Below are 13,735 nucleotides of genomic sequence, written 5' to 3' on the forward strand. Positions count from 1 at the left end.
TGACATTAATGTTGAGAACTTTAGCCAAATTTTAACCAATATTTTGACATGAATTTATGAGTATAGGCGTGGTAGTCTACAATGTGGTTGATGTCGCGAAATGTATATATACAATGAAGACATTGTTCAAGCGAAATACCTCGTACTTTTTACCGCACAGGAGGCAATAGTAAATCAAACTTAGGGGGTCTACAAGACAACGTCATTAAGCCTCATGGTATAATATCATTTAGATGCTCAACCACGTGACAAAAAAGGTGTGTTTCTTTGTAGTTTTTCCGTTCAACGTACACATGACAGAATATGTTCCTTGCCGTTATCGCGAGATCTCGCGACCTCGCATGTCAGTGACGTGGGGCATCCTGTGACATTTCTTATATTGAATCATCATCGGAAGGGTGGTCTAATAATGTCAATTCTGTTTCCACGTCATCGACATGTGCATAGCGACTCTGAGTTACATGTAGTTTGTGTTTCCCTCTCACATGAACATAGGTTGAAACAAGCCCGTACACACCCGCTATAATAAGGAGATTTGCAGCAATATGCCAACAGTACGCAAACGTTGCAAACATTACACTGGCATGACTGTCCTCGTCCCATTTGGCGTCACTATTAGGAGGGTATAAAATATAGGCTGCCTGCCAAAACCACGTTCCCTGCACCATGATAAATAAAGTTGAGATGAACCGAAGGAGTACGTCATCTTTTCTCCAATTTTCGGCGGCTGCAGAGATGGTATTCATAGCTATGGTAATGACAAGCATGTAATGAACGGTGATGTCCAGGAAAGTTCTTCCGTGTACGTGGAAATAAAATAACAGTCCCTCCACAAAGTATGCCAATGCGATAAAGATCTTTTCATGGTCACGTAAACCAGCGACACAAGTGCGGGCAAGAATAAGTGTAAGACCGTAAATACCAAAGAATGTGTACATGGTGATATGCTGCCATTTATTACCAAAGATGAAAGGTCGACCCGTTTCACTGTCATCAAACATGACGACGTGTCTGTATGGAAAGCTATCCTTAGGTGGTAGTTCTACCATCACTCCGATAACCCACATACAGACGATCGTTACTCCTTCCCAAAACTCGGATGGATATGTCTTGATATTTCTCAGTCGCACTCCATCGCTGGCTAAGACCACAGGATTTGATACTTTCCCATTTTGATGTGACGTCACGTTTGTTGTCTTCTTGGTTATCAAACGGTATGAGTATTTCATCGCCCAGTAGAATCCAACCGCAAAGAAGAAAGTTCCCGGTAGAACGTGTCCCTTCCAATTCCCCATATTTGATGATTACACCACACCGTGCACTAGGTGATACCAACGAGTCTGTAACCTTCCACGGACTGATCTCCCCCTGTCACGGCAGAACCGTCTCCTAAACAAGGCGGTACGCATGCCACTGTCACCTTTTTTTCACGCCTATTCGTAAATCAGAATAGAGTGACAGATATATATTCCGAGGGAGTGGTCAAAACTCTCGTGGGCGGGCTGTGTGTGATTAGTACGAATGTGTACTTCCCAACACCTGAGAGTTTCGAATTTAGACAGACAATATAAACAAAACCGCCACACAACCCTTAAAAGGGATCGATTTCATATGTCAACAGTATCTATCTTATCGTCATGGTAACACATGATTATGATAATTGAAATTGCACAGTATAGCGATAACAACACACGACGTCACTACATATGTGTTCAGTGACTGGGCGTGGACGTTTTAGTCATATTTAAAGATAAGCTTGCAAGAGTTATTGATAATGTAGTGAATACAACATACCCAACGAATGACGTTTACCAAGGAATGTGTTTAAAAACAGAAAGGTTTATAAGTAAACTGTCTTCGATATTACAGAATACAAGATAATTTGTTCAGACATGTTCAAGTACTAGTATATCAGTATACGTGCTAATAGCTAGATTGATATTATGCAATTAACACAACAAAGAAGCGGCCGCAAATGCTCGAATGGGCTATGCGATACGATCGCTGGTGGCGCTATTTCACAATCTCAGCGTCACAGAGCGTGGAAAACAAACTCGGTGATCTTGAATGCGTATGAAACAAAAGAGGAAAAAACTTTGACAGCAATCAGTCTTCGACATCATTGAATATCAAACGAATTTTGTGGACCTCTACAATCACTAGTTTGTGTGCTAATTGATCGATATAGAAGTGATTCAAAATGCTCACATTCACTATTGTTATTTTGCTAGACGACATGCTCGTGAAACATAGTCTGGTTTTAAAACTTAAAAAAGAGCGTCTGCAAACACCTTAAAATGGCAGTTTTTCAGTCAGTTCCAACAAATAAACACTCACAAATTAAATGGTCGAGTGAACTATGAGATATGGTCGCTGATGGCGCTCTTCTGCAATCTCAGCGTCACATTTATTAACAAACCTCGAGCGGTGTGTACTACCTCAGACCACGTACGTAGCGGACACATTTTCTCACATTTTGTTGCAAGTTTCATTGACTGGGCCAATTTGAAACCAAGGTAACGTAAGTAGTTTTTTTCCCCACTTGTTGTTGTTGTTGTTGTTGCTGCTGCTGTTGCTGCTGTTGTTGTTGTTGTTGTTGTTGCTGTTGCTGTTGCTGCTGCTGCTGCTGCTGCTGTTGTTGTTGTTGTTGTTGTTGCTGCTGCTGTTTTGTTGTTGTTGTTGCTGTTGTTGTTGTTGTTGTTGTTGTTGTTGTTGTTGTTTTAAATAATGTTGTGACAGTCCTAATAAATTGTTAAGACAAAAAATAAAGTTGTGTGTTTTCGATAGCCCGGCCAATATATTTAGTTCAAACTGCCGATCCCATTTGTAAAATTTTAAATTCGAAAAAAGCAACATGATGAGACTAGAAGTAGTTTACCTTTTCGCCATCCATGTACACCTGTGTTCATACTCAGTTGATGCCACTGGACGTCATTCGAGTAAGAGACGATTGCACAATGTCGCACAAGCTCAATAAAACGAACATCTTTCGTTTACGACCAAAAAAACCATCCCCTTCCCCTAAATATTCACAAGTGTGACATGACACGTTTATTGATGAAAATTGTAGCAGTCACAACAATCAATGCAATGTAAAAAACGTGATGGTAAACACGAAGTTCCAACCTTATGAACCTGTTTACTTCTAAAGATGATGGTAAACATATCAAAATACTACCATAAACCCCGCACTGGTTATAAGTGCGAAAATGAGCTCATCTATCGCATTGACGCCAGAAACCCCCCCCCCCCCCCAATGAACGAAGTTCTCTTGTTGAACTTGTGTTACATTGTACGATCGTCCCTAATTTTGTTTTAACTATCATGGCAAAACAATTCTGACAACTTTTTGAGGGTCGCGGTAAATTGTCAAGGACAAAGAAGAAGATCGAGGGAAAAAAACGAATTAACAGCGAACAATGGAGTTATCTGTAACATTTTTTTAATGATACAGTGCTTTCTCCATTCTGCATGATTGAAATGAAACCTATACTGCAAAAGTACCTTTTTGCGTCTGTGACCTTAAATACAATGTAATTGGAACTAATGTTATACTAGATCAGTTGAGATATGGAATGAAGTGCGGCCAGTTCGTGCTCACACACACACACACACACACACACACACACACACACACACACACACGTCCACACCATAGGTAACCATATACTCTATGGATTAACAAAGTGACAAACATACGCAGTCATCGTACTTCTCCCCAAAGAAGCGAAGACATAGTATAGCTTCTGACTACTATTTTTGCCTTTACAATTTGTTTCAGTTCACATACGGGTCATTAAAATGTGTGGTCGTGAAATAAGGTGTTTGTTTGTTCATGAACCATGAACATGTCGTTGATTGTACACAGCTTTGACCTTACAAGTCACTCTGAGCATGGAAGTATCACTCACATGGATGATATCCTCCCGGGAAGGCTTAGTGATCCCATGGAAATAGAACCGACTGTACACTTCCATGGTAGTCGGCTATTTTGTACACGATTAATACTAGTATACCGATGGTGGCGACCTACAAGAACACGTGAACATGTGTATGAGACAACGGTACAAACATCGACCAACCACTACCACGAATTTTAATCAGACTGTACACCACAAAAGCGGTCGCTATTAGCATTATAATGCTGTATATGTCTGTCTATACTATAGACTAGATAAGTTTACACTTCGGTTGGCTGTTACTTTTTTTGCCATGTGCGCCTTCATTCAAAAATTGTGAAAACATTTTATTTCACCGTTATTTCGGTTGTTTAGATATTTAATTATTAAGAAATATTACATAATCGTGATGCCATTCTCGTAATCAGCTTATTTTTCTTCTGATACATCGAAAAATCTTGGCGGCGCGTCTTGGACGGTGCCGTAAAAGAGGGTGTGGTTTTTTACGACGATGCATGATAATAGAATAGTCGACTGCTATATTTAACAGTAGCGAAATTAGGGTTTTAATTGACGTATATAGATCGAAAACAAACCGTGTTGCAACAATATTTTCTTTATAAACCGTGAGAGTGGAAACAACTACATGTACGTATTCAGATAGATTTTACATCATAATGCATAATACGACCGTTCATCTCTACGGCACTTTTTGAGCACGCGTTCATATCATGCATGGTGTTCATGTTTGGTAAAACGTGAGTTCATGTAAAGTGCAGTCGTGAAAAAAAAATCCCAGGAAATTTTCCAAATGTGTGTATATTATTATCACATCTGTAACCCTGTTGACGACTTTTTGATGTTTACCACAGTTTAATGACATTTGTGAGTTTCATGGAATTAAACGACTCTGCGACTCTAAACGACAGTGATATGAGTTTTATCAAACTCGAGGTTTGACAGCAGATAACCCACGACTGTGAAAACGCCGCTGCGTACACACAGTTCTTTGTGCATGTGATTCCACGCTCTGTTCACGCTACCTGCGCATGCATTGTAAGCTCGAGGGGGGAGGGAATTGTGTACACAATTTGACAAATCGACGCCTTTACATCATAAGTCTAAAATGACTTTATCTTTGTAAGCAAATAAAACAAAAACATATGTTTTGCATTTAAGACGACATTTTCATTATTTTAATGAAAGCACATACGTCTTAGGTACATCTACTTTGCCAACCACCCCTACAATTAAATGGTATAGTCTTTTCTTATGCGAGCACGCACTCAATATGGGTTTAACATGTGAATCGCTCGCTTTTTTCCATGATAGTATGTATGGGAAAGCGCGCCAAGATATTTAGTTTACCGATAGTCAGCAGTGAAAGTAACAACTCTTTAAGGATGGCGGATTTGACAGCAAATATTTCTTCCCTGCAAGAACAACTCAACGATGTTTCCAAGTCACTTGCAGCCCTGGAGACCAACACGGATCACTTTTTTCTCGTTGTTATGGGATGTCTTATTTTCTGTGAGTATGAATGAACGCCTCCAACTCAGTCTATATCAGTAAGCTTATTTCTTTGTCAAATACGCCGGAAATCCCTCACATTGCTTGAAAATATCGCCCTTCCTTTTTTCCCTGCCGTAAAAGTCGAGAAAAATGTTTTATATCTTCTATCTCTCGTGATCTCGCACTTTATTTTCAAAATATTGATTTGTTTATTTGTGATTCGCTTCTCGAGAATTTTTTTGACTCTGTGAGTAGAAATATTCTTTTCTAAATCATTCAAGGCCTTGACCGCTGAAACATTACCTGTGTCACCCGATTCCTTGACTACTGAAACGCTCACCACGCATTGCTTATTCCCCGGTATGGTGGAAATTTTATCCTGTACTGTGTCGGAACCCAAAACAACGCTTAATAATTATGCAATGAATTGTGTCTCGGATTATTTTTAAAGAAATCGTTATAATGTATTTTAATGTATATTACGTATTTTCCCCCATTTTTTTTCTTTTGTCGGTTTCGGCCCTGTTCTTACACTTAAAAAAATCATTTTCCCTGTTTTCACGGAACCTATTTTTTAGTACATAAACTTATTTTAAAACCAACTTCAAGTCAGACATTTTTTTTACAAATTGAAGTCCGTTGTCAGTTTAGATCGGCCTACTCGGTTTTCTGTCGTAAAAAAGCAGCATACTTTTAAAGATTTCATTGCATCATCCATTTTCTCTTCGTATTTCGTTTGAGCGAGATGAAACTAATTAATATTATATAACCATTTTACCCATTTGGGTATTCAAAATCTAAATTCCAACCTAGTAAGCAAACGAAATAATCATACAACATATTTGGAGTTAATAGAACAATTGAAAAAAAAGGCTCTCATTTCGTAACGATCTAGACTCATGATACCGTCAAACCATAAAGTAGATTACAGTCAGTATTCATCAAATATGCCTACCCTATTAAAGTATGTTTGCGTCCAGGGGCCAAGATACAGCATGCCGCACCGTATTTGTTCACTAATTTGGATAGAAACCATGACTGTGAAGTAACTTCTGGACCCGACCATTTTTAGGCTAAATATTGCGGCACCTCAAACACGGTGTGATGTCTATGATTACGACAGACCGCGGTATATAATATGCCTTTTCACCCATAATACGCTCTTCTGACGACCAATATTCTAAGTATTCTCCCGTCAAAATTAGATCCACGTTGAAAGTTTTCCAGTGAAAAATGATTTACTAAGGTTGTTTTGCTGAAATTGGAGCCGATGTTAAAATTAAGGTAGATCTCTTATATAACACGCGAATAGACTCTGAAAATATGTTTGCGAAATACTAAATAGTTTTCGAGCAAACCAAGTCTTGGATATAAAATTGATGTTGTCTTATGAACCGTGACAAAAGAGGGACTGTGTAGTGACTTTGAATGATATTATTCAGATCTTCGAATTGGTATAAATTTCACTCTGTTTATGATCTGACCAAGACGGTATCGTACGTTGCTCTCAGCGCAATGGTCTGCCGTTCTTTAGTTTTAACATAGAAGTATTTCCATGGTTTTAATTACGAAGATATCTCATGTTTCGCGCCTTTTTCAAAACAAAGACAACCCGCCACATTTCACCTCAGACAGACAAAACATTCCCAAGAAGAAAAGAAAAGACGCCGTATTGACACTAGTTAACATATTGTAATACATCACTCACAATGCAAGGTGTCGGACAAGGTCAAGAAGAAGATAATACCGTCCGTGAAATTACGTAATCGCTTTAAAAGGGTCACCTCCCATACCTGACAGTGTATCTCTATCAGTCTGTTCATAGTACACCAGCATTCAGGCTTTGTTTGTCTTTGTTTAACCGCATAGTCTCCCCCTCCACTGTCTATGGTTTAACCATGGACCCTACACCAACGTAGGGTCTATGGTTTAACCATGGAAGGTGGGTGGTACTTCCCATTCTTGCAAGCCAGAGTTTTAATAATGTGGGAGGCTCGTTAAGAACGTTGCCGTAAAACAGGCCGTGGTTTGCGACGATGGGTACTTCCATGGTTTAACAAACTGTTCGAATTGCAAACATAACGTACTGTTTTCAAGCGAAGTGTGCTTAACCTTTCAATATTTGATAAAAAATTTAATTTTTAAAAAAGAAATCTGGGGACAGTATCATGGTGTTCCATATGCCCTGAAATCAGCGAGATAGTGTATCTACCTCCATGGCGATATCAAGCGCAACGAACTCTGGCTTACGAGAATGAAACTCTGGCTTACAATAATCGCTTCCTCTATGTATCTATAATGATATAGTCTACGAAAATACTTCATGACTTCTTGGGCAATATAAATAAAAAATAATAAAGGATGATGAAGAGCGTATGTTCTCCAGAGAGTTCCGTGCCATGCGCGCTAATCCCTGCAACGGATATATAGTGACACAGCAACCCATATCTGGTTCGCAAACAATCCATTGAAACCTCTGTAAGCAGCGCATATAATTATACCTGCACTGGCTGCAACTGAGACATTTTGTTCATCAAATAACCAAATATGTATTTCAGAAAAATTGCTCAATTACTTCTAAAAATAAAGACATTGTATTTGTTAAGTAGTGGTCAATATTACCTGTAGGTAGCGTAGTGGCAAGTTTTACATTTTTAGCGCGAGCTCTGTTTTAAACCATGTTAGAATTGTGATAGTTGTAACGGCTGTATCATTTTTCGATCAGACAACCACAATAAATTCACTGAAAATTGTTAAAAAACCAATACTTAGACACTGCACTGTACATGTTAATCAGTGGTCGATATTATCCATACGCTGACAGAAACAGTGATCGCCGTTGAGGGCGCTGAATTTGGATCCAAAAATCAATTTGATTTGATTCATCGTGTATACAACTACAAACATTACGTTTATCAATACTGTTCAGGGTGTATGACATTATGAGTAATGTATTTTACATAACAAAAGAGTTTCAAAAACGCCCCAGTTATAGCTATTGAAGCATTCACATTGCAAGATGTATCCACAGGGAACAGCAGGCATGTAATTGATTGATCAATCCCTATGCCGTATCCTACACTTTTTATCAGCATTTAGTACTGTTATCAGTTTGATTAGTTTAAAGTAAAATGTTGACACTGACTGGGTTTTTTTTTCTTTCCAGTTTTGCAATGTGGATTCGCATTTCTCGAGGCTGGATCTGTACGAAGTAAGAACACGACCAATATATTGATCAAGAACGTGCTGGATGTCTGTAAGTAGAAATAAACCTACTCTCAATTATTACTTGTGTTTTATGCACTTTTGTTTGTTTGTTGGTTTGTTTGTTTGTTTGTTATTTTTGTATTGAGTCTTTTCTGTCTTTGCATATAATCATACATTTCATTCTTATTAAAATCACTAATTTTCAAATGGTTGATTTCCTTTTTAAAAAAACGCTATTTTTTTCCGATTTATCCAAGTTACATCGGCTGCATCTGGTTCTAAACAACCACTAGTTGCAGTCTATTTTTCACTAAACTATGCTGTTTGAATATTAGTTAGTTCGTAGATTCGGTCGAAAGTGTATGTTACTGAACAAAATGGTTTCTATGGTGTTACAGGTGTAGGTGCCATGATATACTGGGCCATGGGTTACGCATTCGCGTTCGGGGAAGGAAATTGGTTTATTGGATCACGCAATTTTTTCTTCGAGGACTTCAGCTCGGACATGTTATCTCACTGGTTCTTTCACTTCGTCTTTGCGGCAACTGCTACAACTATTGTATCAGGTGCTATGGCAGAGCGAACAGAGTTCGGTGCTTACCTGATCTACAGTGTCATAATTACTGGTTAGTATGTTGTTGTTTTTCAAGTTAAATGCATCACACAATTCTCGTTACCTGCAATAGCTTTTTACCTCAAGCTAGGGGGTCAAAATATGATAAGAAGGTCGACTTATTTTCACGCGCGCCTATAGTAATGCATGTGAAGCGCGTGGAGCTGAAGTTATGGTGTCAACCAACACATCGAATGTTTGTTATTTTCATGATGTGCCTAAGCAGTAATATTCTATTTCAGGTACCTAGAATTAAAACTTCACACCAGAACTGCTACCTAATCTGAAAGACAGATACATCATTTTCGTGAAAGAGGGTGGTAAAATCGTTACAATGCCAAATTATTAAGTTGCTAGAAATAAAAACAAATTTCATAATTTTACCTACAGGATTTATTTACCCTGTCGTAAGTCACTGGGCCTGGTCGGATAATGGATGGCTTTTGGTTGGTCCAGGTGACGGGATCACATACCAGGTACGTCAACTACTATATCATCGTCTGACCGCATGACGGCGTGCTACAAATCTCCCAAGTTGGAGAGGAATACGAGTGCAAACGTCGGACTGGAATATTAGGCGATAACTCTGGAATCGCTGAACTTATGTAATGACTATTGCGTGTAGATTTGAATGATTTGAGTTATAATACGTTTCTGGAATGAAAAGTTAAAATCCGTGTTGTTGTTGTTGTTGTTGTTGTTGTTGTTGTTGTTGTTGTTGTTGTTGTATGAAATGCTGGAGATAAAGGTATTGCGCTTTCAGAAACATCGACTATTCCTTACAAAGACGTAAGGGGGGGGGGGCAGTTCAGTAACAATCTTCCTGCCAGTTGTAGGGACTAGACAAAAAATTGCAGAGGGAGGGATCTTTGTTTTTTCAAAAGTTCATTGCAAAGATTGGCCCTACCCCAAAATATTGCACAAAAATGAAATAACATCTCCCTCCCTCCTCTAAATATCACTGGGGGGGGGGGATGTTGACCCTCTCCCAAACGTTTGTACTCTTCTCTGGAAAATGGTGACTACCATTGAAAAAAATATTTGTTCTCGCCCCTGTGATTTATAGCCAATCGCTTAATCGCTGTATGTCTGTTTGCAAATTGAATCATGACGAATACTGTATTCACTTTTCCTTCATCGTTGTTCTGACAGGACTTTGCTGGTAGTGGTGTGGTACATACTGTCGGTGGTACGGCAGCGCTGGTCGGTGCAGCCATCTTGGGACCAAGGATTGGACGATTTGAGAACGGTAAACCAGTCAACATATCAGGACATACTGTACCGGTAAGCCAATGACAATATCCGTAGTGAATCTCCAGTCTTGCTTTGAAAAAGATATCTCTTAGACCGTAGAGTTAATGGTTTCTACGTTACATGTGTCTCTACCATTGTCAGTATTAGTGAATTTGTTATCAATATGACCTTCACTATTCCAACTTGTTTGATTGATTGATTGATTGATTGATTGATTGATTGATTGATTGATTGATTGATTGATTGATTGATTGATTGAGGTGTCTATCCATGCTATTTTAACTATACACCTCAAAAGACAACTATGATAATACATAAAAATATTGCTCAATGACACTTGAATTATTAAGAGTGGGATACTCGGTGGAATGCGTCATTCAATGGGGTAATCGGAAAGCAAACATTGTTAATTCGTCATTCGTTAATACACTTCCATTACAAATTGTGTCCACTATTCTTCATTTTCGCAAACCAGAGCTGTTATTTCTTCCTCCACACTTCGAAATAAAAGTGGGACGGCTCGTTAAGAACGGTGCCGTAAAACAGGCCGTGGTTTGCGACGATGACTTTTCTTGTACAAAGTGTTGTTCTCGTTCGTCAACCGTTATATTATATTTCCATGACAAAGTGCGGCCATCTTTGATTTACAGCTTGTTGCTCTTGGTGGTTTCATCTTGATGTTCGGTTTCTTCGCTTTCAATGGTGGATCTCAAGCTAGTATTTCTCAGCCTGGTGATGGTATTGCAGTTGCTAAATCAATTGTGAACACTATTATCTCTGGGAGCTCTGGTGCACTGGTTGCCTTGACAATCAAAAGGATGGGATTCTCTGGAGAACAATGGAGCTTACTAACAACCATCAATGGCGCCCTCGCTGGCATGGTAAGAAGAGTTTTCTTTGTTACTAGTATTTGAAATACTGATTGATTGATTGATTGGTTGGTTGATTGATTGATTGATTGATTGATTGAGTGAGTGACTTATTGATTGTTTGACTAATTGATCGATTGATTGATATACTGATTGAATGATTGATTGATTGATCGATTGATATACTGATTGATTGATTGATTGATTGATTGGATTATTGATTGATTGATTGATTGATTGATTGGATTATTAATTGATTGATTGATTGATTGAGTGAGTGAGTGAGTGAGTGAGTGAGTGACTTATTGATTGTTTGACTAATTGATCGATTGATATACTGATTGATTGATTGATTGATTGATTGATTGATTGATTGATTGATTGATTGATTCTTATTTTCACTTTTGATTTCTAGGTTGCGATTTGTGCCGGTTGTTGTTGTGTACATGCATGGGCTGCCTGTATTATTGGTATAATAGCCGGTATCACATACATGTCATGGAGTTGGGTTGTTTTAAAAATTGGTATTGACGACCCCTTAGATGCAGTGGCAGGTAAGACAAATTAATGATCACAATTAGATAAAAGAATTACAGCTCATCTTTCATATCTTTCATTTAAGCTAAGTAGCTTCGAACCTCTGTGATAAAAAATCATGCGAATTTTCAATATTTGTGAGTAAGTTGTCTAATAGAAACGCCTTCTAATATACTGCCTTTTATTCTAATTATCAAATATATTATGTATGTGTATTAACTGTCTCTTATCTTAATTTCAGTTCACATGGGATGTGGATTATGGGGAGTCATAGCAACACCAATATTATCTACACATACTGGTATTATTTACAGGATAACAGACGTCCTAGCGTGGAAGGTAAGATACTCTATCGGCATTACTTTGCATAAGTTTGTCTAGTGTCTATTTCATTTCAATAGGTTGGGTTTTTTAATTAACCAGTGACACTACTAGTCCTGTAATGATCACACTTGATAAGCTGTAAGTTGGTTGGTTGGTTGGCTGGCTGGCTGGCTGGCTGGCTGATCGGCTGTTTTATGGGTTGGTTGGTTGGTTGGTTGGTTGGTTGGTTGGTTGGTTGGTTAGCTAGTTAGTTAGCTAGCTAGCTAGTTAGTTAGTTAGTGGTTGGTTGGTTGTTTGGCTGGTTGATGATGTGTTGATTGATTTATCAGGTGGATGGATGGATGGGTGGTTGGTTGTTTGGTTTGTTGGTTGGTTGGCTGGCTGGTTTATGGGTTGGTTGATTGGTTGGTGTGTTGATTGGTTTGTCAGGTGGAGGATGGGTAGCTGATTGGCTGGTTGGTTGGTTGATTGGTTCGTTGTTTGGTTTGTCGGTCGGTTGGTTGGTTGGTTGGTTGGTCAAGTGGGTTGGTGGATAGGACGCTGGTTGATTGGATGGTTTTATTGAAGAACTTTGAGAGAAATGGAATATAGAATACCTAACTTAAAGCTACAACATGAAGGCAACACTATGTAACTATGGAACATTTTACACTTGTAACATGGTATTAAACATTGAAATGTGAAGTATTCCCTAGTTGAAAGGTCGATAACCTTTGATCATATGTTACATAACTGCTATCAGTAGTGGAACAGTAGTACAGATTTCAGATCAGTATCTGGCATTCTCATTGTATCTAAATAATTAAGTCACGTGATTTATTTCAGGCTTTTGGTTGGAACATAGTTGGCGCTGCTGCAATTATTATTTGGACGGCTTTGGTGTCGAGTGCTTTGTTTGGTCTACTGAGGGCGACAAAGATGCTTCGTGTAGATCCAGAAATTGAGAAGAAAGGTATGAAAATCATTTCAATTGTTAAGATTGTTCTCTTTCTAGTGCATATTTATATTTGTATTTATTTATTTATTTATTTATTTATTTTATTTATTTATTTATTTATTTAGTATAGAATGTGCCATTTTGATGATATGTATCACTTTATCACTATACAGGACTTGATATTCCAAAGCATGGTGAACCAGCTTACCCAATGGCAAGTTATGGACATGGCTGGGGTAATACAAATACAGAGGAAGCTTTTACAATCATAAAAATGAATGGCTTCAGTAACCCAATGAGTAAGTGCATTTCTTTGCTTTAATATTACTGTATCATTGATTTATACACGTAATGCTGTAATCAAACCATGAAGTTGAATCAAGGTAAAAAAAAAAAAAAAGCTGCTGCAGTCGGCTTTCGTACAACAAGTAACTTTACGAAACCTCACGAGACTTTACGAAACATCACGAGAGATGTCTTCTGCTGATTGTACACCTGCCTGTTAATGCTACAGTTTATGACATGAACACAGTAAACGAACATGCTTGAATAAAAAACTACCAAGTTTGATTTTGAAAAAAAA

The 13,735-nt window shown here is 38.3% G+C and overlaps 2 protein-coding genes across 2 annotated transcripts in view; one reads left to right on the forward strand and one right to left on the reverse strand.

Moving 5' to 3' along the window:
- Window positions 1-374: 374 nt before the first annotated feature.
- Window positions 375-1,295, reverse strand: LOC144448090 (transmembrane protein 45A-like). Its single transcript, XM_078138243.1, has one exon. The coding sequence runs from the start codon at window positions 1,293-1,295 to the stop codon at window positions 375-377; it is 921 nt and encodes a 306-aa protein (XP_077994369.1).
- Window positions 1,296-5,302: 4,007 nt separating this feature from the next.
- The window catches only part of LOC144448091 (putative ammonium transporter 1), a 9,645-nt gene continuing 1,212 nt past the window's right edge, over window positions 5,303-13,735 (forward strand). The window contains exons 1-10 of the mRNA XM_078138244.1: window positions 5,303-5,429; window positions 8,578-8,667; window positions 9,017-9,244; window positions 9,622-9,707; window positions 10,384-10,515; window positions 11,136-11,366; window positions 11,770-11,908; window positions 12,133-12,230; window positions 13,041-13,167; window positions 13,326-13,451. Coding sequence (XP_077994370.1) covers window positions 5,303-5,429; window positions 8,578-8,667; window positions 9,017-9,244; window positions 9,622-9,707; window positions 10,384-10,515; window positions 11,136-11,366; window positions 11,770-11,908; window positions 12,133-12,230; window positions 13,041-13,167; window positions 13,326-13,451 — 1,384 coding nt within the window. The remainder of the gene's footprint in view (window positions 5,430-8,577; window positions 8,668-9,016; window positions 9,245-9,621; window positions 9,708-10,383; window positions 10,516-11,135; window positions 11,367-11,769; window positions 11,909-12,132; window positions 12,231-13,040; window positions 13,168-13,325; window positions 13,452-13,735) is intronic.

Source organism: Glandiceps talaboti, chromosome 17, assembly GCF_964340395.1.
Source record: "Glandiceps talaboti chromosome 17, keGlaTala1.1, whole genome shotgun sequence".
NCBI lineage: Eukaryota > Metazoa > Hemichordata > Enteropneusta > Spengelidae > Glandiceps > Glandiceps talaboti.

Coding starts and splice junctions, on each gene's coding strand:
- LOC144448090 (XM_078138243.1), bottom strand. CDS start 1,295: ATGGGGAATTGGAAGGGACACGTTCTACCGGGAACTTTCTTCTTTGCG.